This window comes from Rutidosis leptorrhynchoides, chromosome 5, assembly GCF_046630445.1.
Source record: "Rutidosis leptorrhynchoides isolate AG116_Rl617_1_P2 chromosome 5, CSIRO_AGI_Rlap_v1, whole genome shotgun sequence".
Lineage (NCBI taxonomy): Eukaryota > Viridiplantae > Streptophyta > Magnoliopsida > Asterales > Asteraceae > Rutidosis > Rutidosis leptorrhynchoides.
Window position 1 is genome coordinate 404,132,591 of NC_092337.1, and position 27,367 is coordinate 404,159,957.

General features: G+C 34.2%; 1 protein-coding gene across 1 annotated transcript; it reads left to right on the forward strand.

Moving 5' to 3' along the window:
- The first annotated feature begins 3,907 nt into the window (after window positions 1-3,907).
- On the forward strand, window positions 3,908-6,053 carry LOC139848198 (xyloglucan endotransglucosylase protein 2). The gene is made up of 4 exons (XM_071837929.1): window positions 3,908-3,957; window positions 4,050-4,355; window positions 4,800-4,993; window positions 5,577-6,053. The coding sequence occupies exons 2-4, from the start codon at window positions 4,071-4,073 to the stop codon at window positions 5,974-5,976; spliced, it is 879 nt and encodes a 292-aa protein (XP_071694030.1). The 5' UTR covers window positions 3,908-3,957; window positions 4,050-4,070; the 3' UTR covers window positions 5,977-6,053.
- Window positions 6,054-27,367: the final 21,314 nt, after the last annotated feature.

Below are 27,367 nucleotides of genomic sequence, written 5' to 3' on the forward strand. Positions count from 1 at the left end.
CAATCACTCAAACTACCTACAAAATCTCAGGATCCAATTCTTTCTATTGAGCCTAAATTTTGGAGTCAAAGTTCTAGTTTTAAAAAGTCAAACTGTCTGTTCTTAGCGAAATTCGAATTTGTTTTTATGTTTTAAGTTAAATTGAAGATTGAGAAAGTTTCTAGGAGTGTTTTACGATTTAATTTAGGTGACAATTGTGATCCAAAACATTCATATATTTGAAATTGAAGTTAGAGTTCGTAACGAGATGCTGCTGATGTTTTCTTTATTTTAAAATTCATTTTTGTCAATTTAAAATTACATCATAAGTTGTTTTCATTTTAATTATACGTATTAAAATCAATAATTAAGTAATGAAGATCAATAAACTGGTTTCTGATGGAATTACAAATGAAGAAGATGAAGAATAATAGAAATAGAAAAGGAACGGGATATAAATAAATCGTTTGGGTTTAATCCAGAAAAACTGAGATGGTCGAGTGGTTTGGTTGTTGGTGTTTAACCGGGAGGTCACGGGTTCGAGACTCATTTGGGGCTTTTTTTTTTAAAGGGCTTATTTAAGGTAGTTTCAATTTCTAAAATTTTATTATTATTATTATTATTATTATTATTATTATTATTATTATTATTATTATTATTATTATTATTATTATTATTATTATTATTATTATTATTATTATTATTATTATTATTGTTGTTGTTGTTGTTGTTGTCGTAGTTAATTGCTATTATGACTAGTAATATAGTTATTATTATTCTTATTATTACTAATAAAAGTTACCATTCATTATTGTTAACATAATTAAAATTACAATTATGATTACTATTAATAGTATGGTTATTACTAATATCATTATCATTACTAGTAATATTATTAAGTAGTATTATTATTATTAACATTATCATTAGTATCATTATAAGTATTACTAATATTATTAGTTTTACCATTTTAGTATTACTATCATTATTATGATTATGATTAGTATTATTATTATCATTATGAAAATAATACAAATTATTATTATTTCATAAATATAAGTATTAGTATCATCTCATAAATATTAGAATTAATATTATTATTATAAATATTATTATTAACATCATCAATATTATTATTAGTATGATTATCATTATTAGTATTGTTATTATTATCATTATTAACATTTTTACTAAAATCATTATTTTGTTATCACTAAAACTATCATTATTATTATTATTATCAAGTTATATCTATGTCATATATTAAAATAATATTGATTATGAAAATAAAGGTTTTAATGACATTATTAAGGTTATATGTATAAAAATAAAGATTATATATAGATAAATATATTAAAAACACATAATTTAACTATATTAACATTTATATATATATATATATATATATATATATATATATATATATATATATATATATATATATATATATATATATAATGAAAATATATAAATAATGAAACTTATAAATTATTAAATATATAAGTTACATCACTAATAATAATATATAAAATTTGTTCGATTACGATTATATGTTTTAATATATATACGAATGATATAGGTTCGTGAATCCAAGGCCAACCTTGCATTGTTCAGTTTCGTCGTATGCATATTTTTACTACAAAATATCGTATCGTGAGTTCATTTGATTCCCTTTTACTCTTTATATTTTTGGGACTGAGAATACATGCGCTGTTTTTACAACTACTTTATTAAATGCCTTTGAAATCTATATTTTTGGACCGAGAAGCTTTTATAAATATTTGACGAGATAGACACAAGTAAAACATTTCTCGAATGAATTATTATGCAGGCAGAAGTTCTGTGGATTATTATTGAATTTGTTGGACGTTATAATTGCCGCTAATTGTTGTGAATTTTCCCCTGATTATTATTGCTTGGTAACCTAAGAATTAGAAACGGGTATGACCCTAATTCACGCGAATCCTAAAGGTAGCTACCGGGTTTAACACCCCACCCAGAATGTTCACTAGACGGAAGAGCTAGTGGGCGTGGTGTTTAGTACTTCGAAGTTTATATATTATACAGACGAGATGTTCTGTTTTGGGGATATTATTTATGCGCATTATATGTTAAGGTCGGTTACCATGTTGAGCAATGAAATCAAAGTGAATGTTATGTATCGAGAGAATGATTTTTATACACAGGTTATGTGAATTATTTTCGTGCACGAGATATGTGTACGGTTATTAAAAATCGCGAGGCAACCTACGGGGGAGAAAAGGATACGAACATACTCTGCCAAGCATTATGAAAAATGGTTTAGTACATGAGATATGTGTAATGTATTTAAATCTTATGGTCTATCAAAATGATGAATTTTATTGTTTATGATAAACCTATGAACTCACCAGCCTTTTGGTTGACACTTGAAAGCATGTTTATTCTCAGGTATGAAAGAAATCTTCCGCTGTGCATTTGCTCATTTTAGAGATATTACTTGGAGTCATTCATGACATATTTCAAAAGACGTTGCATTCGAGTCGTTGAGTTTATCAAGATTATTATTAAGTCAATTATAGTTGGATATATTATGAAATGGTATGCATGCCATCAACTTTCGATGTAATGAAAGTTTGTCTTTTAAAAACGAATGCAATGTTTGTAAAATGTATCATATAGAGGTCAAGTACCTCGCGATGTAATCAACTATTGTGAATCGTTTATAATCGATATGAACGGGTCCTTTCAAAATTCAAGCATTTTGTAAATTTTTTCCATTGTGATTGATGAAATTGTATGTGATTTGAGACATAAATTGTAGAGAAAGATGTGAAAACAGTGTTTGTTGTGTTTGTGTTTTTTGTAGTTTAATTATATATAAATAAATTTTAATTAAATTCGAAAAACTAACGGAAATAAATCACATCACCAATCAGAAGCAGACAACTGAATTCAAACCCGTTTGGTGAGTCCGTAGAAAACTCACCCACATCTCACCGACGGCTCAAACCCACGTCGCATAATGTGGGTGTGGGGGTGGGGGTGTGGCTTCTTGTACACATCAAATCCCACAAAGTTTGAAGGGGGAGAGTATCAAACAACCTTATTAGATTAAAAAGAAACACCATTAGTGACCTCCACCTAAAGATTATTGTATTGTTTTGACTCTTTAAATCTTTTTTTCTACTTCGACTTCAAAATTTTTATTTGAGTTAGATAATAATTAATGAACATTATACCAATGAAAACACGTTTAAAGTCCAATTCATTTATATAAATTTTATTGAATATTACATAATATAAATAACTATATTTAAGCCGAAATTAAAAAGTGCGACATTCTCTTGCTTAGGGGCGACGACATGATATGAACCTTGAAGGTGATCGGAATCTTTTCACCAGTTGTATTTTCGATGACATTTCAGTGAATTGCGGGCTGTTTTTTGGTTCTTCATTGTCTGTTGCGTTGACGGTCGACTTCTCCCGATCGTTGATGGTGTTTTACGTTGTTTATACTTGTAAACGGTTTTTCGCACTCTGTTGGTAGAACCATTTATTTATGTTACGTGTTATGGCGTTTGTTTAGCTACATTTGAATTTTCACTAGAGTCGGTTTTTTTTTAGAGTCGGTTATACTTGTCAATATTTGAATCCATTCTTAAAGTGTTTTAGAAAATAAAATTTATATAATCCGTAGAAAACTAAATAGACAAAAAGAACAGCTAATCCCATAAATATGGTTTCTGATTGATATAGCTGGCTGTAAACTGTAGCCTCCTGTATGTTTGTTTAATAATTGTTCTTTTTTCTGCTACTAGCTCTCATTATTTCCCTCCAATAATTTATACACAAATCTATATCTATCTATTTATATTTATATCTATATCTATATCTATATATTCTATATTCTATATCTATATATATACATCCTCTCAGCCTCCATTTATCCACACATCCTCCTCACCTCAGTAAGTTCCATCACTCAAATCTTTTAAGGTACATTACTATTACTATGTTGATATATTTACACTTCTACCTCTCAACTTTCACAATTTATATATTTCTAATTAATCTTTATTTTCTTGCAGTGAAACAACAAGAACTACACAATGCGTTTGGTGTGGGTGGTGTGTCTCTGTCTCCTAGCAACATCGGATATAGTCATCGGAGCTGCTCCAAAAAAACCGGTGGCCGTGCCATTTGGTCGGAACTATGTACCCACATGGGCATTTGACCATATTAAGTACTTCAATGGTGGTTCAGAGATTCAATTGTTGTTAGATAACTACACCGGAACTGGGTTCCAGTCAAAAGGATCTTATCTTTTTGGTCATTTCAGTATGCAGATTAAAATGGTTGCCGGAGATTCGGCCGGCACCGTCACCGCATTTTATGTACGATTTCTTCACTTTTTAACCTATTTTCGTCATTTAAGTGTATTATCTCAAGAAACTTAAATGGGTGTTTTAAAAATGGTAACTTTAGTACCAATATTCATTTTGAACTTAATGGGTGTAACAAAAATGACAGCTTTTGTACTTCAAGAAACTTAATGGGGTATACTAAAAATGACATTTTTTGAATTCAAACTTTATTTTTACATAATATTTGCTGGTAATTTAATTGGGTGTAACAAAATGTCACACTCTATCTCACAACTCATTTTATAAACCAATCGGTTGCAACAAAAATGTTGCCTTTAGTCCCAAAAATTACTTGTATCTAGCTGTATATTTAGTTGATTGAGGAACTTAAATGTGTGTGATAAAATGTCATTTTTTCCTTCATTTGTACACATTTTTTATTGTTAACTTAAATGGGTGCTATAAAAATGACAGCTTTCGTCTCAAAACTCAGAGCACGATGAGATTGATTTCGAGTTTTTGGGCAACAGAACAGGGCAGCCGTACATTTTACAAACCAATGTGTTTACCGGCGGCAAGGGTGACCGTGAACAACGTATCTATCTTTGGTTCGATCCCACAAAAGCTTATCACTCATACTCCGTTCTATGGAATATGTACCAGATTGTGTAAGTAGTTCTTACTGCCCTTAAAAAAATCTGTTCTTTATAGTATTGGTTTATTATCCTTTAGTGTTAAAATGTTTATAAGTTAGAAAAGAGTGGTCCATTAAAACAATAGGATCTCAATCTATTCATATATTATCCAAGTAAAGCTTATTTTTGTAGAAGATAACTATTACCCAAAAAAGTATAGCACTTGAAATAAACAGGTTGCTACTTAAAAGATTGATCATTCTGTACTTGCTTGATTTGTTCATGAATCGGTATTTTATACTTTAAATAATATAGTTGGTGTGTTTGTTTACTTAATATTAAGCGCGTTTGTTCCTAAATTCGGAATTATATATGATACCGAATAGTTCATCATTCAGTGTCATCAGATTTGAAACAATCTCTTAATCAGTAAACACTTAAACTATATGTTATATCATCGTTAAATCATATCCAGAATATTTAACGAACAAATATATTGAATTTTTATTTATGTATAAGTTACTCCGATTTGAATTATTAAGATTATGAACTATTTGATTGCCAAGTTATTTAGCTTTATCAAACGGTACTCTAATTGTATGTTATCTCAATGCAGGTTTCTTGTTGATGATGTTCCAATTAGGGTGTTCAAAAACAGTAAAGATTTAGGGGTTAGATTTCCATTTAACCAACCAATGAAGATTTACTCTAGTTTATGGAACGCCGATGATTGGGCAACAAGAGGTGGGTTAGAAAAGACCGATTGGTCAAAGGGTCCATTTGTAGCTTCATACAAAAGTTTCCACGTGGACGGCTGTGAATCGTCTGTTGAAGCTAAATATTGTGCAACTCAAGGTAAAAGATGGTGGGACCAAAAAGATTTTCAAGATCTTGATGCTTATCAATGGCGCCGTCTCCGATGGGTGCGAAAGAAGTTTACTATTTATAACTATTGTACTGACCGGAAAAGGTTTCCGGCGATGGCACCGGAGTGCAAGAGAGACCGTGATGTTTAAATTCTTTGTCTTGATGTATTTATTTGTTACTACTTATTACATTATATATCATTTAATTTGATCTGTAACCTTTTTTATTATATGTTATTATTGATGTATAATGTAATGTTAAGGTCAAATTAAATGATGGGATTTATATTTATATATGATAAATAAGATCCTTTAATGGAGTATTATAAATTATATATTTATATTTATTTGTGATCTTATCTCATTGTTCAAATAAACATTGTATTCTTTCTTCACATGTATAGTAACTTTATTGATTTATTGAAGAAATTGGAATCATTTTGTCTCTACTTTTTACAACATTATTAATTACAGTAATACTACAGGTTTGAAAATTTACATTGACTAATTGACACTTTCATTGCTACTCGATGTTGATTAATTCATTTTAAACACAAATTAATAACAAGAGATCTAAAGTAAAACTTTTTTTTTTTTTTTGTTGAATAATTGATCGATTTGATGATAAAGCCATAATTAAAGTTAAATCATTTACTTTAATTGTGTCAAATAATCTAGTGAAAAGATTATTTCTTGTGTTCTTAATGTTCTGCGTACACATGATTGACATAACAAAAAAATACCACGCCCCATGTTTTATATAAATTTTGTTATTACAGTTATTTTTTCAATAACTGTCAAACATTTAGTTAGCGTACATATTGTCATGTTGACAAACTTAAAGGAGTAAAGTGTCAAATGATAAATAATCCCTAAATTAAATGAACGTTTCTGACAGTCGAGACTTGGCTTTATCGTCTAAAGAGGGGTGAATTTTCTCACTATACATTTTCCTTCCTGAAGAACTCACGTGGACAGGAGTCAAATCAATACTTATCGTTATACCATTTGTGCTTTTCAGAGCCACTTAACTCACTTACGGGCTAATTTAAGTTGAACGCGAGTTAGGTATTATCACGAAGTAGAATTTAATAATATTCCTAAATAAACTTATTTAGTTAAGTTATATTGAGTGGAATAAGTCCAATTCATTAGTTATATATACAAGGATTTATGATTTTAATCTTCAAATGGGAATAAGTTAAGCATATAAGCAAACTTATGGGAGCTCAATGTCACAACCCAACAACTTTGTGGCCCAACCCACTAAGATTATAACTCAAATCATGGAAGGCCCAAGAAGCATATGAAAAATATCTAGAATTCTCTCCTTGATTCTTCCATGGAATGGTATGAAAACTCCATAGATATTTCTAGGTCATGAAGTTTCTAGTACTTAGATCATAGCCATTGATTTAGTTTAATCATAGCCATCCATTTTGATGTAAGAGTAGTATAAATAGGGGTGGCCTCATTTGGCACACCACACCTCAAATCTCAAACATTCTCTCTTGTAAAACATTCTCAAGCAATATAAGTATTTTCTTCAATTCCACTTGTTCTATAATATTTTCTCTTTTGGTTACTTGAATCGTTATAAGGTCCGAGTAAGGCTGACTTAGTAGAGACTAAGTGCCGCACGTGAGGTTATCGAGATAAGTCCGTGACATTTGGTATCAAGAGCAAGGTCGATTCAAGGAGATGGCAACCGAGACCGAGAAGAATGTGAGCGCAACAAGTGGTGTGATGGGTGATGAGACTCATGGCCGAGTAGAGACTCGCCAAGGAGCCAAGAAGAACCGAGGTACGTCCAAAGACTTTGTCGCAAACTTGGACAAAAGGATCATGGATGTAGAGACATCAATGGACGACGTGAAAGCAAAGGTCGAAGACGTCCACCAACGTTTGGATGGTTTGGACGGGGACTTTGACGAATTGAAAGATGATTGCAAGAGTGCAATCAACGTGCTAGACGTTGACATGCGACGTGAGATCCATGACTTAAGGGGTATGCTCATGGGTGAGATTACGAAGTTGCGAGGCGAAATGGAGGGGGAGGTCTCCACTATTCACCAACGCCTCGTGGATTTACAAACCAACATGAACTCTTGTTTGAGATTCATGGCTAGTGGGGGTGGCAACACTGGATGCAATGCTCTGAAGGTGGACGTTCCTAAGCCGTCACCGTTCGTGGGGAAGCGGGAAGCCCGAGCGGTTGATGATTTTATATGGGAGATGGAACAATAGTTGGAGGGAGTCAACATAGTGGATGATGCAACGAAGATCAAGACGGCAACCCGTTACCTGAAGGATACCGCAACATTATGGTGGCGTCGTCGATATGGAGATATCGAGAAAGGTACGGTTACTATTGATACTTGGGATGATTTCCTTACTGAACTTAAGAATCAATTCTACCCCAAGAATGCTCTAAAGGATGCGATGAGTCGTCTACGTAAATTACATCATTCCGGGACGATTCGGGAGTATATTAAAGAATTCACGAACCTTAGCCTGGAGGTCCCATATATTCCCGATGATATTCTTCTCTTCTATTTTCTCGATGGTTTGCAATCTTGGGCTAAAACGGAGTTGGGGAGACGAGGAAAACCCAGAACGAGGAGTTTCCAAACGTGCACCAATGGCAGTTGCGACTTCGTTTGATCGTGAGGTGGAAGATATCTTGTTGCATCGAACTGTACGGAGACGAGGTGTGCCGAGCTATAGAGAATACCTAGTTAAGTGGCGTAACTTGCCCGATAGTGAAGCAAGCTGGGAAGCCGAAGACTTATTATGGCAGTTCACAGACAAAATCAAGAAGTATCACGAGGATCACACGACGAGGACGTCGCGAGTTTAGGTGGGGGAGAATGTCACAACCCAACAACTTTGTGGCCCAACCCACTAAGATTATAACCCAAATCATGGAAGGCCCAAGAAGCATATGGAAAATATCTAGAATTCTCTCCTTGATTCTTCCATGGAATGGTATGGAAACTCCATAGATATTTCTAGGTCATGAAGTTTCTAGTACTTAGATGATAGCCATTGATTTAGTTTAATCATAGCCATCCATTTTGATGTAAGAGTAGTATAAATAGGGGTGGCCTCATTTGGCACACCACACCTCAAATCTCAAACATTCTCTCTTGTAAAGCATTCTCAAGCAATATAAGTATTTTCTTCAATTCCACTTGTTCTATAATATTTTCTCTTTTGGTTACTTGAATCGTTATAAGGTCCGAGTAAGGCTGACTTAGTAGAGACTAAGTGCCGCACGTGAGCTTATCGAGATAAGTCCGTGACATCAAGCCCTCAAGGTATGTCTATGGAATGAATTGTGACGCCCCGTACTAAATCAACATGTACGGACCATCAACAACAGGATCATTACAAGGTCAAATACTATATGCTGTTTCAAAATGAGTTTGCATTCATGATAATAGGTGACGTTTTAACCAACGTCAAATGTTTAACAACAGATAGTATGCTTCTATGAATGGAAGCAATAATAGTATGTGACCCATAGGTCATTACAAATATATCGTTTCAAAAGTAATATAGTTTGAATGCAAAATAAACGTTTCATGCGGTGACATCTCTAATAAGCTCAGCGGGTGTCTACAAAGCATGACTAGTACAGCGGAAGCAAGCAAACCTTAAGCACCTGAGAAAAACATGCTTAAAAACGTCAACACAAAGGTTGGTGAGCTATAGTTTAAGTATAACAGTAATGTAAGGTAGGCCACGAGATTTCGTATTTCAAAACAGTATGAAAAGTATTGTTTAACCGTGGGCACTTGGTAACTAACTTAACGTAAATAACACCCCATAAAAGTACACTTGGCGAGTGCGTAAGTTTACGAAGTATTAAATACCCGTTAAATGCTAGCGCTACTAGCCCGAGTGGGGATGTCAAACCCTATGGATCCATATCTAAGATTCGTGTTCACCGGTTCAAAGACCAATGACTAAACGTTACCGAGCTAAGGGAAAATTTTATGCCGTTGTATAACCGACACATATATAAAGTTTAAGTACTCGTGCCTAGTATGTAAAACGTAAAATGCGAATGTATTCTCAGTTTCCAAAATAGTTAAAGTAAAAAAGGATGCTATAACTCACAGTGGAAAGTAGTAAAAGTCGATACGCGGGAATAGTAAGCAAGTAGTTTGGTCCGAAAGGTCCTCAACCTAAGTCAAAAGTTACTAAGTCAGTAAATCGTTCCCAAAGGTTTAAAAGTATGTAAATTAGGTCTTAAGTACCATCATCATTAAACAAAAAGTGTAAAGTAAGTTTTAAGTCAAGACTAGGGTTTAAAACAATGGCTGACTTCGTTCAGTCGCCTCGACCTCTGTACAAGCTGAATTGGGTGAGACCAGTGGCCATGGCTCCGTATATGAGTCCCCTAGAGGCTGACCAATTTTCAGAACCAAACTTGTCTTCGTTTGACCGTGGTGACGGTTTAAGTGCGAGTAGGTCAGAAATTTCAGCACAACGTTAATAGGGTGTAGTGACTTTCAGGAGGCCATAGATCCTAAACCGTAACTCGGATTAAGAGGAGGCCTAAACGGAAAATCATCTACTCGAACCAAAATAACTGAAAATCAACTTTCTAGTAGCCCAGGTAGTCTGATCAGTTCCAGAAACAGTAAGTAAAGGTGTTCCAGTGGGTTCTTGGTGCTTGATGCTCATCACGGTTCTCACCCTTGATGCGTATAGCTTCAAGTGTACAACTCGTTGATGTGGTTGCATCATCTTAACCAAGTTTTGACCATCATAACACTTTTGTATGGCTAAGATATGTAGCAAAACTCACTTAAGAGTTGTATGTAGTTTGATGAACCAAAGTTACATTAAGATCTTAGATCCGACACATACATGAGTTATAAAAGTAATATTAAGCTACAAAATTGAAAGTAAACTAAATAAACAAGATCTTAAGTTGTAGAACTTAGATCTTAGCTAGTTCTTAAAGATCCTAGACTAGAAAGTCTAGATCTAGTGTTCTTAAGTTAGATCCTAAGTTACAAAACTTGGATCTACACTTTAATGAAACCATAAGTTATGAAACTTAGATTTTCAACTTGTAACATGTATGTAAGCTTATAAGCTTTTATTTACAACAAAATTAGAAGACCATAAGCTATATAAACTTAGATCCCAACATAAGTATATGAAGTTATAACTAGAAAGTTATACTTCCATGTTCTTGAACTTACAAAGTTAACTTTTAGTTTCAAGAAATATGAGATCAAGATTAACTAGTAATACTTGACCAAATTAACAACATCATAACTTTAAAGTACTTACAAAAGAAAGAATTAAACTAAAGTACAAGTATTATGTTCATGTTTGTTTCATACTTAGGAAGATTCAAATCAAAGTTTGGATCTTAGGATTTAAGTCTACAAAACATGAACACAAGTATAATTATGAACTTATGAACTTTAAATCTTGAAAATATTTAAATGTAGAACCATAAACTAGTAAGTTTAGATTCTTGTTCTTGGTTCTTCATCAAACAAAAGATGGAAGTAACCAAGATTACATGAAGATACAAGTTAGAGAACTTGATCTTTAACAACAACAAACAACTACAAGTAATTAAACAAGTAAGAATGATGATGATATGGTTCGGTTTTGTTGGAAGAAAAAGAGAGAAAACCGAGCTTGTTACTTACAAGTTAGAGAGAAAATGAGAAGTGTAAAATGAAGTGTGTGAAAAAGTGAAGTAATTCTAGAGAATAAGTAACCAAAAATTGAAAACAAAACTCCCTCCACCCTCTCACAAGGCCGACGGTTTTCAAGCTCAAAGGGGAAGGGTCCAAATCTAATTTCATGCATGGGGAGATGGTGAGAGCTTGAATTGGTATTAAAGTTAAATGGTGTGGGAAAATGGTGTAAGTATGCATGTAACTAGATTCCTCATGTCACTAATTAATCTTGTTTATCATTAAGATGTTACTAGCATAAAGTGGGCTAACGAGTCCATTAAGAGAGTAGGGTGGGCTTCCAAATCCATGTTCATTAATAAAGCCCAAGTATGTAAGTATGTAACAAATAAATAAACAAAGCCCAAGTAATTAACTACTAACATTCGTTAATTAAAAATGATTAATAATAAATAATCTAGAATGTAAATAATATTCGAAATATTATTCATGTAAAGTACGTGTGTCACAAAGACAAGTCGGGCCATGAAAAGTTAAATACGGTAACAAGTAACACGTATAAAAACACGTTTATTAAAACACAAGCATTACTAATAAATTATTAATAATTAAACGTTGGAAAATTCAGGGTCGTTACATTACCCACCTGTTAAAGAAAATTTCGTCCCGAAATTTTAAGCTGAGGTAGATGGAGGAGTCGGGAAAAGGTGAGGATACTTCTGCATCATTTGATCCTCTCGTTCCCAGGTAAACTCAGGTCCTCGTTTGACATTCCATCGTACTCGGACGATCGGAATCTTGTTGTGTTTCAATGTTTTGACCTCACGGTCCATAATTTTGACAGGCTCTTCCACGAAGTGGAGTTTATCATCAATTGTAAGTTCCTCCAGTGGTATGACATGTTCTGGTTCAGCAAGACACTTCTTTAAATTCGATACATGAAAGGTAGGATGAACTGAGCTCAATTGAGTTGGAAGATCCAAATGGTAAGCAACGAGTCCAACACGCTCCAAGATTTCAAAAGGACCAATGTATCGCGGATTGAGTTTCCCACGTTTTCCAAAATGGATTACACCTTTCCAAGGTGCGACCTTCAACATTACACGGTCACCCACATTGAATTCAAAGTCTTTACGTTTAAGGTCGGCATAACTCTTTTGGCGATCACGGGCAGTCTTGAGTCTCGCTTGAATTTGGACAATCTTCTCAGTTGTTTCATGGACTATCTCAGGTCCGGTGATTTGCGTTTCGCCTACTTCGGCCCAACAAATAGGAGATCGGAATTTGCGGCCATACAATGCTTCAAAAGGTGAGGCATTTATACTCGAATGATAACTGTTGTTGTAAGAAAATTCGGCTAGTGGCAAATGCCTCTCCCAAGCCTTTCCGAAATCAATGACACATGCACGCAACATGTCCTCCAAAGTCTAAATCGTGCGTTCGCTTTGTCCATCGGTCTGTGGGTGATACGCAGTACTAATGTCGAGACGGGTTCCCAAGGCTTCTTGCAAAGAACGCCAAAATCTGGAAGCAAAACGGGGATCGCGATCTGAGATGATCGATAAGGGCACACCATGACGAGATACAACCTCTTTTATGTATAGTTGAGCGAGTCTCTCCATCGTATCCATTTCCTTCATGGCTAAGAAGTGTGCAGATTTGGTAAGACGGTCAACGATAACCCAGATGGTATCGTATCCGCCCACAGTCTTTGGTAACTTCGTAATGAAATTCATTGTTATCCTTTCCCACTTCCATTGCGGGATTTCCAGTTGTTGAAGTAACCCAGAAGGCCTCTGATGTTCGGCCTTAACCTTCGAGCAAGTCAAACACTTACCAACATAAGTTGCTACATACTTCTTAAGATTAGGCTACCAATACTGTTCCTTAAGATCGTGGTACATTTTACCGGCTCCTGGATGAATCGAATATCTCGACTTGTGGGCTTCATCTATTATTAGGCTACGTAGGTCTCCATAATGTGGTACCCAAATTCTTCCGGCATAGCATCGGAGTCCAGTCTCCTTAACTTCAAATCGAGAAACGAGAATGTTCAAGTATTCATGAGATATATTCTCCTCCTTGAGAGCCTTATCTTGGGCTGCTCGGATCTGGCTATTGAGGTTCGAATGAATGGTGATGTTCAGTGCCCGAACACGAAGAGGTGCCATCCTCTCCTTTCAGCTCAAAGCGTCAGCTACAACATTGGCCTTACCAGGGTGATAACGAAGTTCATAATCATAGTCGTTCAGCATCTCGATCCATCGACGCTGTCTCATATTCAGTTGCTTCTGATCAAAGATGTGTTGGAGGCTTTTATGATCGGTGAAAATAGTGCTCTTTGTTCCATAAAGGTAGTGTCTTCACAGTTTTAATGCAAAGACAATGGCTCCAAGCTCAAGATTGTGCGTTGTGTAATTTCGCTCGTGAATCTTCAGTTGTCGGGAGGCGTAAGCGATAACCTTTGTTCGTTGCATCAGTACACAATCAAAACCACTTTTCGAAGCATAGCAATAAACGACGAAATCGTCACTGCCTTCAGGAAGTGATAAGATAGGTGCGGTGGTTAACTTCTTTTTCAAGGTTTGAAATGCAGATTCCTGTTCAGGTTCCCAAATGAATTTCTTCCCCTTGTGAGTCAGCGCGGTCAAAGGACGCTCAATCAGAGAGAAACCTTCAATAAATCTTCGGTAGTAACCGGCGAGACCTAAAAATTGGCGGATGTGCGTCGGAGTAGTGGGGGTTTTCCACTTGCTGATAGCTTCGATCTTTGCAGGATCAACTTTGATACCTTGATCACTCACAACGTGACCCAGAAATTGGACTTCCTTCAACCAAAATTCACACTTGGAGAATTTGGCGTAAAGTTGCTCTTGTCTCAAGAGTTCCAACACTAGACGAAGATGTTGCTCATGTTCTTCTTCGCTTTTGGAGTAGATGAGGATATCATCTATGAAGACGATAACGAACTTTTCCAGGTATGGCTTGCATACACGATTCATGAGGTCCATAAACACGGCAGGTGCGTTGGTTAAACCGAATGGCATCACGAGAAACTCATAATGACCATAACGAGTCCTGAATGCAGTCTTCATCACGTCGCTCTCTTTCACCCTCAACTGGTGATAACCGGATCGCAAATCGATCTTAGAGTAAACGCTCGATCCTTGTAGTTGATCGAAAAGATTGTCAATTCGGGGAAGAGGATATCGATTCTTGATCGTCAATTTGTTAAGTTCACGGTAGTCGATACACATGCGTAATGATCCGTCCTTCTTCTTCATAAATAAAATAGGTGGGCCCCAAGGCGAGGAACTTGGTTGGATAAATCCACGGTCAAGCAATTCCTGTAGTTGGCTCTACAACTCTTGCATCTCGAAAGGTGCGAGTTGATAAGGTGCGCGAGCTACAGGTGCAACTCCTAGCACTAAATCGATCTGAAACTCTACTGCTCTCGGTGGCGGTATTCCAGGCAATTCTTCCGGGAAGACATCGGAAAATTCGTTCACAATTCGTACGTCATCCACACTCTTCACCTCAGTTTCTAATGTTTTCACATGTGCTAAAACAGCAAGTCGTCCTTTCTTCATGATCTTTTGGGCTTTCATGCAACTAATGAGATTTAGTCTCGAGCTACATCTCTCTCCGTAAATAATCAGTGGCTCACCATTTCCGTGCGGTATACGAAGAGCTTTATCTCCACAGATAATGTCGGCCCTTATCTTGGTCAACCAGTCCATACCGAAAATAACATCAAAGCTTCCCAATTTAATGGGTACCAAGTCAATCTCGAAATCCACACCAGCTATGTTTTTAATAGCTCCTCGGCTAATTTGGTCAACTTTCTCAAGTTTTCCATTGGCTACCTCTACAAGCATACTTTCCTTTTAAGGAACTAACGACCAATTTATCTTAGAGCAAAAGTGTCTACATACATAACTGCTATCGGCACCAGTATCAAATAGGACAGAAGCTAATAGATTGTTGATAGTGAATATACCTGTGACCAAGTCGGGGTTCTCACGGGCATCCCTTGCGTTTACGTTGAAAGCTCTGCCACGCGATGGTCCGCCGTCCTTTCGCTTGTTGGGACACTCATTTCTGAAGTGGCTCGTCTGTCCGCATTCATAGCACTTTCTCGGTCCAGTAGGGTTTATCTTCACATTCAGGGTGGTGATCTTGCAGTCTTTGCCAATATGCCCAGTCCTTTTACGTTTTTCGCAGACCACGTTGCAGTACCCGGTGTGATGCTTGTAGCATCTCTTGCACTGCGGCAGACTACCCTTGTAGTTAGAGTTCGAGCTAGTGTTCGGATTGGGGTTCCTCCCATCGTTGTGCCTCTTAGCGGGGGTTTGGTCATAGGCTCTCCCCTTGTTGTTGTCCCACTTACGCTTCTCACTGCTAACCCCTGATTCGGATCTTGCCTTTTCCGGTTCATCGCTGATAATTTGGTTCATTAAGGTGTGCGCCATGCGCATTGCTTCCGGGACATCAGCTGGCTTTGAAGAGGTGACATTTCCCTTAATGGTCCTAGGAAGTCCCCACAAGTACCTTTCCATTCGCTTTAACTTCGGGGTAACCATCGTGGGATACATCAGAGCTAATTCCAGATACCTACAGTTGTAACCATCAAGATCGTTTCCTACCACTTTCAGTCCCCAAAACTCAGTTTCCATATTCTGTATCTCCGTCCTGGGGCAGTACTCTTCGATCATAGCCCCCTTAAATTCTTCCCACGGAGTGGCATAAGTCTCGTCAATACCCTTGGCCTGAGCAAGTGTGTTCCACCAGGTTAGTGCGCCGTCCGACAGCGTACATGAGGCATACTTTGTTTTGTTCATCTCTGAGCAGTTGCATACACGGAACACCGATTCTAATTTCTCAAACTACCTAGTGAGACCAACTGGCCCCTCTGTACCACTGAAGTTGTGGGGCTTGCAGCTTTGGAATTCCTTATAAGTACACCCATTACGAATGGGCTGGTTAACTGGTGGGGCTTGGGGGTTCATTTCCGCTAAAGCTGCGGCTACTCGTTCAGTGATCATTTCTTTGATCTGTGCTGCTGTGGGCGTTGATCTTCCGTTGGCCATTGATGTTCAAAACAAAAATTTTGACTCCAGTCAAAATCCAGTATTCAAATAATAATAATACAGTATATGGTAACCAACATGGAATCAACACAACACATGTTAATTAAGTAACGCAAATAGATTCAAATACCACAAAATCATCATACAGTAACGTAAATAGAACACCGTACAAAAGTTAAACAACCCAATGTGTGACGACCCGGGAATTTCTGACTAAATTTAAACTTAATCTTTAAATGAATTCGACACGATAAGCAAAGTTTGTAATGTGGAGTCTCAAAAGTTTTGGAAACAATATTCATGTTATCATTTACCTTTGACGATTCCCGACGATTCACGAACCATTGTTTGTAAATAAAAATATTTATATATATGAAAATAAATGTAATTGTATAAATAATAATTTAGAAGAAATAAAATATAATAAGATCAAATATGTAAAATAAGATACAAATAATTAAGTGTAGTTTAAAGTGAATCTATATATAAATATATATGATTTCATAATCATTACATGTATATTATAATTTATAAATAATAATTAATAAATAAAAGTTATGATATAATATTATATGATTATTAAATATTACAAGTATAAATATAGTTGTTATAATAATATTGTTATTACTTTCAATATTAACATCAATACTAGTGTTATTAATATTATATACGAATTTGATATATATAAGATGATATAGTATTATTATTACTAATATTATTATGATTATTAATAATATTAGTATTATTATAATTAGTATCATTATTATTAATAATAACATTATTGTTATAAGTTTTATAGTTATTATTATCAATATTTTATTTTTAATTATTTATATCATTATTATTATTAGTATTAGTATTATTATTATTATCTCTAATATTATTATTATTATTGTATTATTAGTATTATATTATTATTATTATTAATAATATTAATGATATTATATTTATTAGTATGTTTATTAAATATTAATGTAAATTAGTCAGTATCATATATTAAGGACAGAGAAAAACGCGTATATCCCTATCCCCATCAGTTTTTTTCTTTCTTTTTAATTGATTTTATTCTGTATCTTTCCTCCATTCCCTGCTTACTCGTGAATTATGGTCGACCTATAATTTCTTTTGAATCAATCTATCTGCTTGTATTTATTGATAAAAAAATCTATTCAAGTTCCATACCATCAAAGAAATCGAATAGCTGCTATAGATTTTTTTTATTTCTTTTTGCTAAACCTCTGTACATTCACCTTTCTAGTCAAATATTCAGAACGAATCATTTATCAAAATCCTTTAATGCAAAGTTGTTAGTAATCTTGTAAGCAAACTATCTGCAAAGTTTGAACCCCCAATTCTTTCAAACGAAATTAAATTTCGAAGTCAAAGTTTTTATCTTAAAAAGTCAAAGATTGTTCATCGATTAAATTCGAGTTCAAGGTGATGTTTTCAGTTAAATTGATGATTAAATAAGTTTCTATGGATGATTTAAAATCTATTTCATGTTATGAAGATTACCCAAAACGAGCTTCAAACCGAAATCAAATTTTTTTTCTTCCTATGCGACGGCAGCAGCAGTAATATAATTTTTGTTGTTTGTTTTCTAATCATTCTAGAATAATACTTCTAGTTCTCTATCGATTTACAAGTGTTAAATGAAACCACAATTTTGTTATTTTGGTCTTGAACATCTCTGGTCGACTTGTTATGGTGAAGGTGAAGAAGAAGTATAAAACAGAAAAATAAAAAAAAACGTGTTAAATAAAAATCGTGTTGAGAATAAATTAGAAAAGTAGACTGGATTGAATGGTTATGGGTGTTAGTGAGTATTCGGAAGGTCACGGGTTCGAGACCCGGCTAAGGCATTTCTTTTTATTGGAGGTAGTTCTCAAAATTAATTTGATTATTATTATTATTAGTTATTATTATTGTTATTAGTATTATTAGTTATTATTATTGCTATGTTAAGTGTTATAATTACTATTATAAATTCAAATTATTATTTGTAATAGAGTTAAAATCATTATATAATTATTAATATCATTATTATTATTATTATTATTATTATTATTATTATTATTATTAATATTATTACAATTAGTATTAATGTGATTAATAAGCTTATTGTTATTATTATTAGCATTACCACTAGTATAAGTATTATCATTTAAAAATGATTAGTGTTAATCATTATGTATTATTATTAATGTTATCAGATTATTATAAGTATTACTATTAATATTAACATGAGTAACATTATTATTAAAATTATTATCATTCTTATCATTTTTTTTATATTAAAAGTATCATTTTTATAAAATTTATCATTATTGTTATTATTACTATTATCATTATAAAATAAAACAACTTTTTATTTATTATTATCAATATTATTTCATCAACTAACTATTAATTATATAAAACTATATTTTCTACATATAACATAACTATATTAATATTTTTAATATTAAATATAATTAATTAGGTTATTAATCAAACACATAATTATAATAACAATTAAATCACTAATAATATATAAATTCGTTCGATTTCCATTATATGTTTTAATATATATACAAATGATAGGTTCGTGAATCCGAGGCCAACCATGCATTGTTCAGTATCGTCGTGTGAATATTTTTACTACAAAATATTGGATAGTGAGTTTCATTTGCCTTTTTACCCTTTATATTTTTGGGCTGAGAATACATGCGCAATTTTTATAAATGTTTTACGAAATAGACACAAGTAATCGAAACTACATTATATGGTTGAATAATCGAAGCCGAATATGCCCCTTTTTGCTTGGTACCCTAAGAATTAGGGAACATCACTAATTTTGAGAATTAGTGCACGCCTAATTGACGCGAATCCTAAAGATAGATCTATTGGGCCTAACGTAACAACCCGAGTTTTTCCGTTAAAACTTCCGTTAAATCCTTGACGATTGTTAGTTAAATCATACAATTTTCATACGCCAATTTTTTTTTTTCCAGAATAGTTAACAGTGGCTACGTGAAACTTTTTCGTATTTAAAGTAATTAAATACATACTTGATCCTTAGTGGATTACTTGAATTAATATGTTATATTAATTAGTGAACTTAATTCGGTTGACGAATTAAACTAGAAACGATACGATTAAAGTTAATCGCCTAGAAAACTTTTCAGTTAACGGAACTCAGAAAAACGATAGAATAATTATTCTTAATAATTATTGAACTTATGAAAGAAATTTAATTTATTATTTACTTAATGAATTAAACACAGTGATTTTGTTTCAATGACTAGTTAACGTTCCAGAGATTCGGTACGGTTAATGGCACTCGAAACGAACCACGCGCGAACGAGCTTTTACACAAAACTAGCCCGAGACCCGAGCCCGAGGCCACATGGCCATGACCTCATACCTCATCATCCTTGGTCCCATGAGTAGCCAATGCATGTTGACTATTAGTTTAGGCCCATGTTTGTTGACTTTTGGTTGTTTAGGACACTAACTATATTCTCTTAATTTCTAAGTAACAAGAGAACATATCCCATTCTTTTTCCTATCATTATTGCTCCATGATTGCAGCCCCATACACACCAAATAATCCCATACCTTCATCCCTACAATTCTCCATCAAGTTTTGATCTCTTGTTTTTGCTTCTTTGATCAATATTGTTGCTTGCATCGTTCTCTACGCGTTTGTATAAACGATTTTGTGATCAAAGGTATAAACACATAAACTCTAATCTCTAAAATCAGATTGTTATTAAGGTTTCATGGATTAGGTTGTCTATTGCTCAAGTCTTGATGTTTGATGAATACTAGATGCGATAAATTGCTCGTCTTGATTGTTTTATGCGAAAACCGAATTTGTATTTGATGTGTACAGTAATTTTAATTTTTCAATTGTATGATATTATATTATAATTAGATTCCTTGCGAAAAACTATTGATTTTAGGCTTTGGATTCGCTTGATTTCATTTCCGGATGATCAAGTTATGGCCAATTGAAATTAACGTTGTGTTTTTGTGATTGATCAGAAATCTGGGTTTGATAGACCACGAATTGGATTGTGAAATTTATACCATTTGATAGGTAATTTAAAAACACTCAGTTTACACTAGGATATCATGTCGTTTGCTTATGTAAAACCCGAGATATGCTTGAATTAGTGTAAAAGTAGTTTTATACAACACCTGCATGAAAACGACCTTGTATGATAAAATGTGTTAGCTTCTGTGATTAAAGCTTTGCATATTTGAAATCTACACAAAAATTACTTCATCTTTCATGTAGATATCATAGGCTAATTGTATCTAGATCTTCGGTTAATCGCGTGCGAATGTGACTAGCGAAACTAGAATCGAATCTGTAAATTGCTCTCTGTTTTATACTCTGTGGATTGTGTTTATTGAATGAGCATGTAAGCTTCAGGAATATGAATTTTAACATGATATGTGACTTATTGTTAGCTTATGTCAATCTCTGAAACCTTATGCATTGGGCACAATAGGGCCATACTTTATGTAAATTCTGATTTGAGCTGAAAAACTGAATATTCAATTTGCATGAATAAACTGTACAAATTGGCTAAACCAAAATTGCTCGATTTTTGATATGTGTTAGTTTAACTTGTTTTTGAACTATGGCCACTGGTCTTGTATCAATTTCATGTTCCTAACTCCGGTTATAACTAAAACCAAATCAGTGCGCTGTCAGAAACTGACTTGGTGAACCCCAAATGTACCCCTTCTGATTCCTGACTTTTAATTATCGTATGAGACCCTGGCCAGACTTTTTGGAATTGATTTTGAGTATACTTATGATCTGGAGTTTTCCATGTTTACTTGAATTTTATACTATGAGATAATATGCTAAGTTTGCTACATGTACATGAACTTTGTGCACAACGATAAACTGAAATTGTGAAATTGACCAATTATGATCTAAAACGTGTTGTTTGACTTAGGTTTGATATGTTGACCAACATTTGACATGAAACTACTGATGTTGACTTTAGTTGACTACTTTGACCAAGTTTGACTTTCGGTTTGACTTCGGTTGACTTTGTTTGATTTGCATGAATTAGTTGACTGTATGTTGACTTCTACTTTGAAACGCGTCGATTCGAGCAATAAGACAACTTATACTATGAAACCACACTTGTTTAAGACATATTTATTGACCAACCTAAATACATATACTTAGGTTGCATTACTCGGCTATAAACCGTACAAGTAAATTGTCCACTTTTCAATCCGAGCTTTATTCAAAGGTGAGTCTACAGTTCCGCTTTTTACATGTTTTCAGGGATGAGAATACACGCTGTTATACTTACATTATCAAATGCTTTTTGTATTGACACGAGTACTATATCTGCATATTGAGTTTGTACACAAAGCCTCTAGCTTGAATACTTTAAATACCATGGGTGTAGGCACAATTTAGATGGACGGATCCGTTAGGTTGACAACCTCACCCGCTATAAAAACTGTGGTGCATTTACTTTGAACATAATACATTCGTACAAGTGTATAACATTTTTATGAGGTAAAGGTAGGTATAGTGGATTCTATACTTGGGTCATTGCTAGTATTCAGGTGCTCATAGATTATGCAAACGTTTCGCAACTTGGAGTTGTACTTGTAAAATCTCGTGGTCAAGGAAACTAAACTATATTTCTGATAATTGTTTTTCAGATACTATACAAAGTTATTTAAAACTGTGGTTTATGAACAAATGAGATAAAACTTGACATGGTATTGTCTACGAATATTTGAAACTTGACATGGTATTGTCTACAAATGATTGAAACTTGACATGGTAGTGTCAACAAACTTTTGAAATGGGACACGGAGTTGTCTAACTTTTTGGTTCAAACCTTGGTGGTCTTCCACTAATAACCGTTTTCGAAATGTATTTCTTAAACATACTGTATTGTTTACCTAAAACCTGTAGATTCACTCAACATTGTTGTTGATCCGTTTTGCGTGTTTTATTCTCAGGTATTAATTGCTTCCGCTGTAGAATATTGCTGTTACGTAGAAGTCAAGCCAAGCACTGGGACCAGAGTTAACATTCCGTTAAAGGGATTTTTGACGGGGTGTTAAAGATGGTATCAGAGCTTTGGCTATAGGGAATTAGGATACATTAGTGTGTCTAACCGTAGGGCGCATTAGTGAAGTCTATTCTATAGCCGTGTGTCTTGGATGACTTTTATACACCATACATGCACTATTTGCTTCACAATATGACATGTAGGGCTACACATTACATCACGTACATATACACCCTATACCCATATGATATGGACTTGAACTAAACGTTATACTACGAATCACATACGTACACGCGACGCGAGATTTAACTAAATAAAGTTGATTACGCCATCTTGAACTTATGGAGTTATGTCGAATGGAAATGTGAGATAGCGTAATGTAATGACCGGGATTACATTACGGTAACTCATATAGAAGTTCTGACATCGCAAAATAAGGAATTGGGAGCGAGTCAAGTAGGTTACTTGGATAAATACCGTTTAGAACATAAACCGTTTAATTTCAAATATGAGTAGAAATTTACACCGTACAATTTAATTGTTATTATAACCTATAAGGAGCGTGTAATCACGTCACAATTCGTCACTACCCGACACTGTCCGTCACCCCTGATTTCTACTTGGCACTACGAAGACACTGCCTGGACATACTCATCATCTTATACCACTACTCCTTGCTATTTATCGTTGGTTACTACTACTCAACGCCGCCTCTCACCACTAGTCGCGACCGATCACTACTTCTCACTGCTTATCATTTTTGATCCACCGACATCTTACTGCAATTATTGTACCAATTACATATAGGCTAATCCTGTCGCTATCATACTTATTATATTAGATTTTGTCTGATATATTTCCTAAATTTCCTCCGTAAATTACGGAAATCTTTTTGCTATATACACGTATTCAAGGAGACAAACATAGCGTCCAACACTCAATTCATATCAAACCCTATTCCAAACACATAATATGGATTTCTCACCTGATTCCTCGAGCTCCATGGACAGCGTAACCGGAACGAACGAACCTATTAGCCATCATCTTTTCTGGATGAATTGGGGGTGGGTTCGTAGTCGACTTAATCAATGGAGGCGAGAAGAAGGCGATCCCTTCCACCAACCGAATTCACCTCTTGGTGAAGAACCTGAAGCACTTACCGGCGAACCAATCCAGAACACCATTTTCACCCTCATTTCCAGGATATCCCACCACGAATATCTAATATCCAGAATTCTAGATCTTATTCATCCACTTGTCCGAACCGCCAATCATCCCGGAATAGTAGAAGAAGTCAACAAACTTCGCGCTCAAGTAGTGGCTCTGGAGAATATGGTGCGAAATCTAAGAGCATCAGCAGCACCAGCAGCATAGCCAGCACCACCAGTACCATCAACATCACCACCAACAGCATCAGCTTCATCAACAACAACATCCGCATCCCATACCTCAACATCACACTCGATACTTCGGATATCAACATCATACACCCCATAGATACCAAGGAATATTAGTAATTGTGAGTTAAGACGTATTGACTCATTCTTCCTGGAAAAAAAAAATTATATATGTATACTTTATATATATATGGTTTGGAACAATAATAAATCTTTTCGTACTAAACTATTACGTGTGAATCTTAACTAGTATGTACTACTTGGTTAAATCATATCACTAATATGCTATGATGTACATCCTTCGTTAATGACTTAACAATCATTAATCACTGCTTCAGTACAATAAACTCCATTTCATAATAAACTAAGTGTATTATTCAAATACATGTTTGATTTTTCACTTCTATTTTCGATGTACTCGAAACTTTCTAGAAAACATTATTCGTGCCTTGTAAATTTCACAAGAACTTCACGAGCATCAATATCATATACCGAGGTATATCAATAAATAATGAACGATGAAGTATTGATTCATAACTTCATTAGCGAAATATTTCGCGACAATTATGAAATCTCTAAGGTTTTGGAGATTATCTTCAACCGTAAATCAAATGAGTTTAATATTATATTAACTCATTAAATCCATGATTACATCTGAAGAATATATACGAATATATATCTTCATAAAGATTGTAATTAAAAACTCTTCTGTACAAACTGTAAATTGTAAAAATATTTAACGGGTATGTAAAACCCGAGAAATATTTATATCTCACATTAATATGTTACATTATACATTCTTCAAATTTCGATTCAATAATCAGTAACTATACTAATTACACTCACAAGATATGTGTATCCGCTCACTAAAGAACAACTACTACATATGCTAATTTTGACGTATCAGAATCTAAGTAAAGCTTTAGCAAGTGTTATCTTCCTAAAGATCACTACATTCATGAATTATATTCATTTGTATTCTATGATGAATTATCACATCAAACCATCGAAATTATCATTCATTACTTTTGAAATCAACAACGCCTATTCGTCAACCATTAGATCCGTTAACGATTACAATCAGCGTTTAATCATCTAAAAATAAAATCTCTTGAAACCATCTCGGATTGATAACCAACGATTCAGATTCATTAACCTTGAGAATGCTGACGAAGCATCAAAAGCTATAGATGGTCTTAATGGCCAAAAGTTTGATGATAAAGAATAACGTATTGAAAAAGGCTCAGATTTGGAACTGAAAAACGGATTGAGCTAACCATGAAGGAGACCAAGGACAAATACAAGGACCAAACCCTATATTCAAAGAATTCAGGTAATTCTGGATCCGATGACATCTTTAGAGAATATCTTGCTCCGAAGTCATGCTGAATTTCTAATGGAAGATGATGATTCACAGACCTTACAATCATCATGAACCATGTTACATAACTCTTTCATTCTATTTAACTTCTAAACATATCAAGGAAATATATTTCTTGATGATTCGGACTTTTTCGGATATTCTGGTAATTTGACAAATTAAATTGTGCTATTACCTTTCCTTTCTACTTTGTATATTATGATCATTCGAAACTCCATACCTACGAATTCTGGACCATTACTTGCTTGATTTAAAGTCGAGAAGAGAAAACAAGGTGAAAACGGATACTATGACGATGAACAGCGAATGTTTCTGCATTATCACCAGCCATTGATCTGTATTATTTGACCATGTATAGAAGAACAAGTTGAAGATCTTCTTGGATAAAAAGCATGAGTCTTCGAAAAATAGGTCAGAATATAAAAGACAACAAACATGGAAGATCATAAACCATTTATATCAATAAGTATTGAAAAATAGAGGAGTGGTAGAATTGAAAATATTGTCACCCCTAGAGCATTATAGAAGAACAGAGATTCTTCTGGTGGTAGACTAAAAAGAAGATTGACTGTATACACAGTCAAAATAGTAACGAAAATCAAGAGCGGATGAAGCATCTTCACAAAATTTTCGAAAATAGAATTTTGAAAGTAAGAAGATTGAGGTTGAGAAAATAAGGACGCAGAGATGATTAATTTATATCAAAACTTTTTACCATAGCAACGCGTCAGCCGATTAAGATAATCGTATTAAATCAAAAAGAAAAGGATTATAATTTCCTTAATTACCGGATCCAAATCTCACATATTTCAAACGATTATATTCAAATCCCTTAAATTTAGGAGATTCAATAGTGATTACATCGAAAAGTCAAGGCGGACAACTATTACTTCAATACATCCGTTAGTGACATATTCAGTCGTATTTTTACACGTAACCGAATCATTTCATTCATATTCTTGATGATAAGAAATTCCATACACTTAACTCGTATTCATTACGAAACCGAACGGACCTTAGAAGTCAATCCGTATAGAGATCTCGAAAGATTATTTAATCTTATCATATTATTTGACGAAACACTCGTATATGAACAAATTCTTTTATTAAAAGAATGTATGAAGGCTTACGTCTGGAAAGACAAACTATTCAAGCCAAGTATAAACTTTATTTGCAAACTTAGTTATAGAATTCAAGCTCACGTTGAAACGTGGATTTCTAATGATACGAAAATATTTTATTTTCATCAATAACGGCCATCATCCAAATTTCGGGACGAAATTTTTAATAACAGGTGGGTAATGTAACAACCCGAGTTTTTTCGTTAAAACTTCCGTTAAATCCTTGACGATCGTTAGTTAAATCATACAATTTTCATACGCCAATTTTTTTTCCAGAATAGTTAACAGTGGCTACGTGAAACTTTTTCGTATTTAAAGTAATTAAATGCATACTTGATCCTTAGTGGATTACTTGAATTAATATGTTATATTAATTAGTGAAATTAATTCGGTTGACGAATTAAACTAGAAACGATACGATTAAAGTTAATCGCCTAGAAAACTTTTCAGTTAACGGAACTCAGAAAAACGATAGAATAATTATTCTTAATAATTATTGAACTTATGAAAGAAATTTAATTTATTATTTACTTAATGAATTAAACACGGTGATTTTGTTTCAACGACTAGTTAACATTCCAGAGATTCGGTACGGTTAATGGCACTCGAAACGAACCACGCGCGAACGAGCTTTTACACAAAACGAGCCCGAGACCCGAGCCCGAGGCCACATGTCCATGACCTCATACCTCATCATCCTTGGTCCCATGAGTAGCCAATGCATGTTGACTATTAGTTTAGGCCCATGTTTGTTGACTTTTGGTTGTTTAGGACACTAACTATATTCTCTTAATTTCTAAGTAACAAGAGAACATATCCCATTCTTTTTT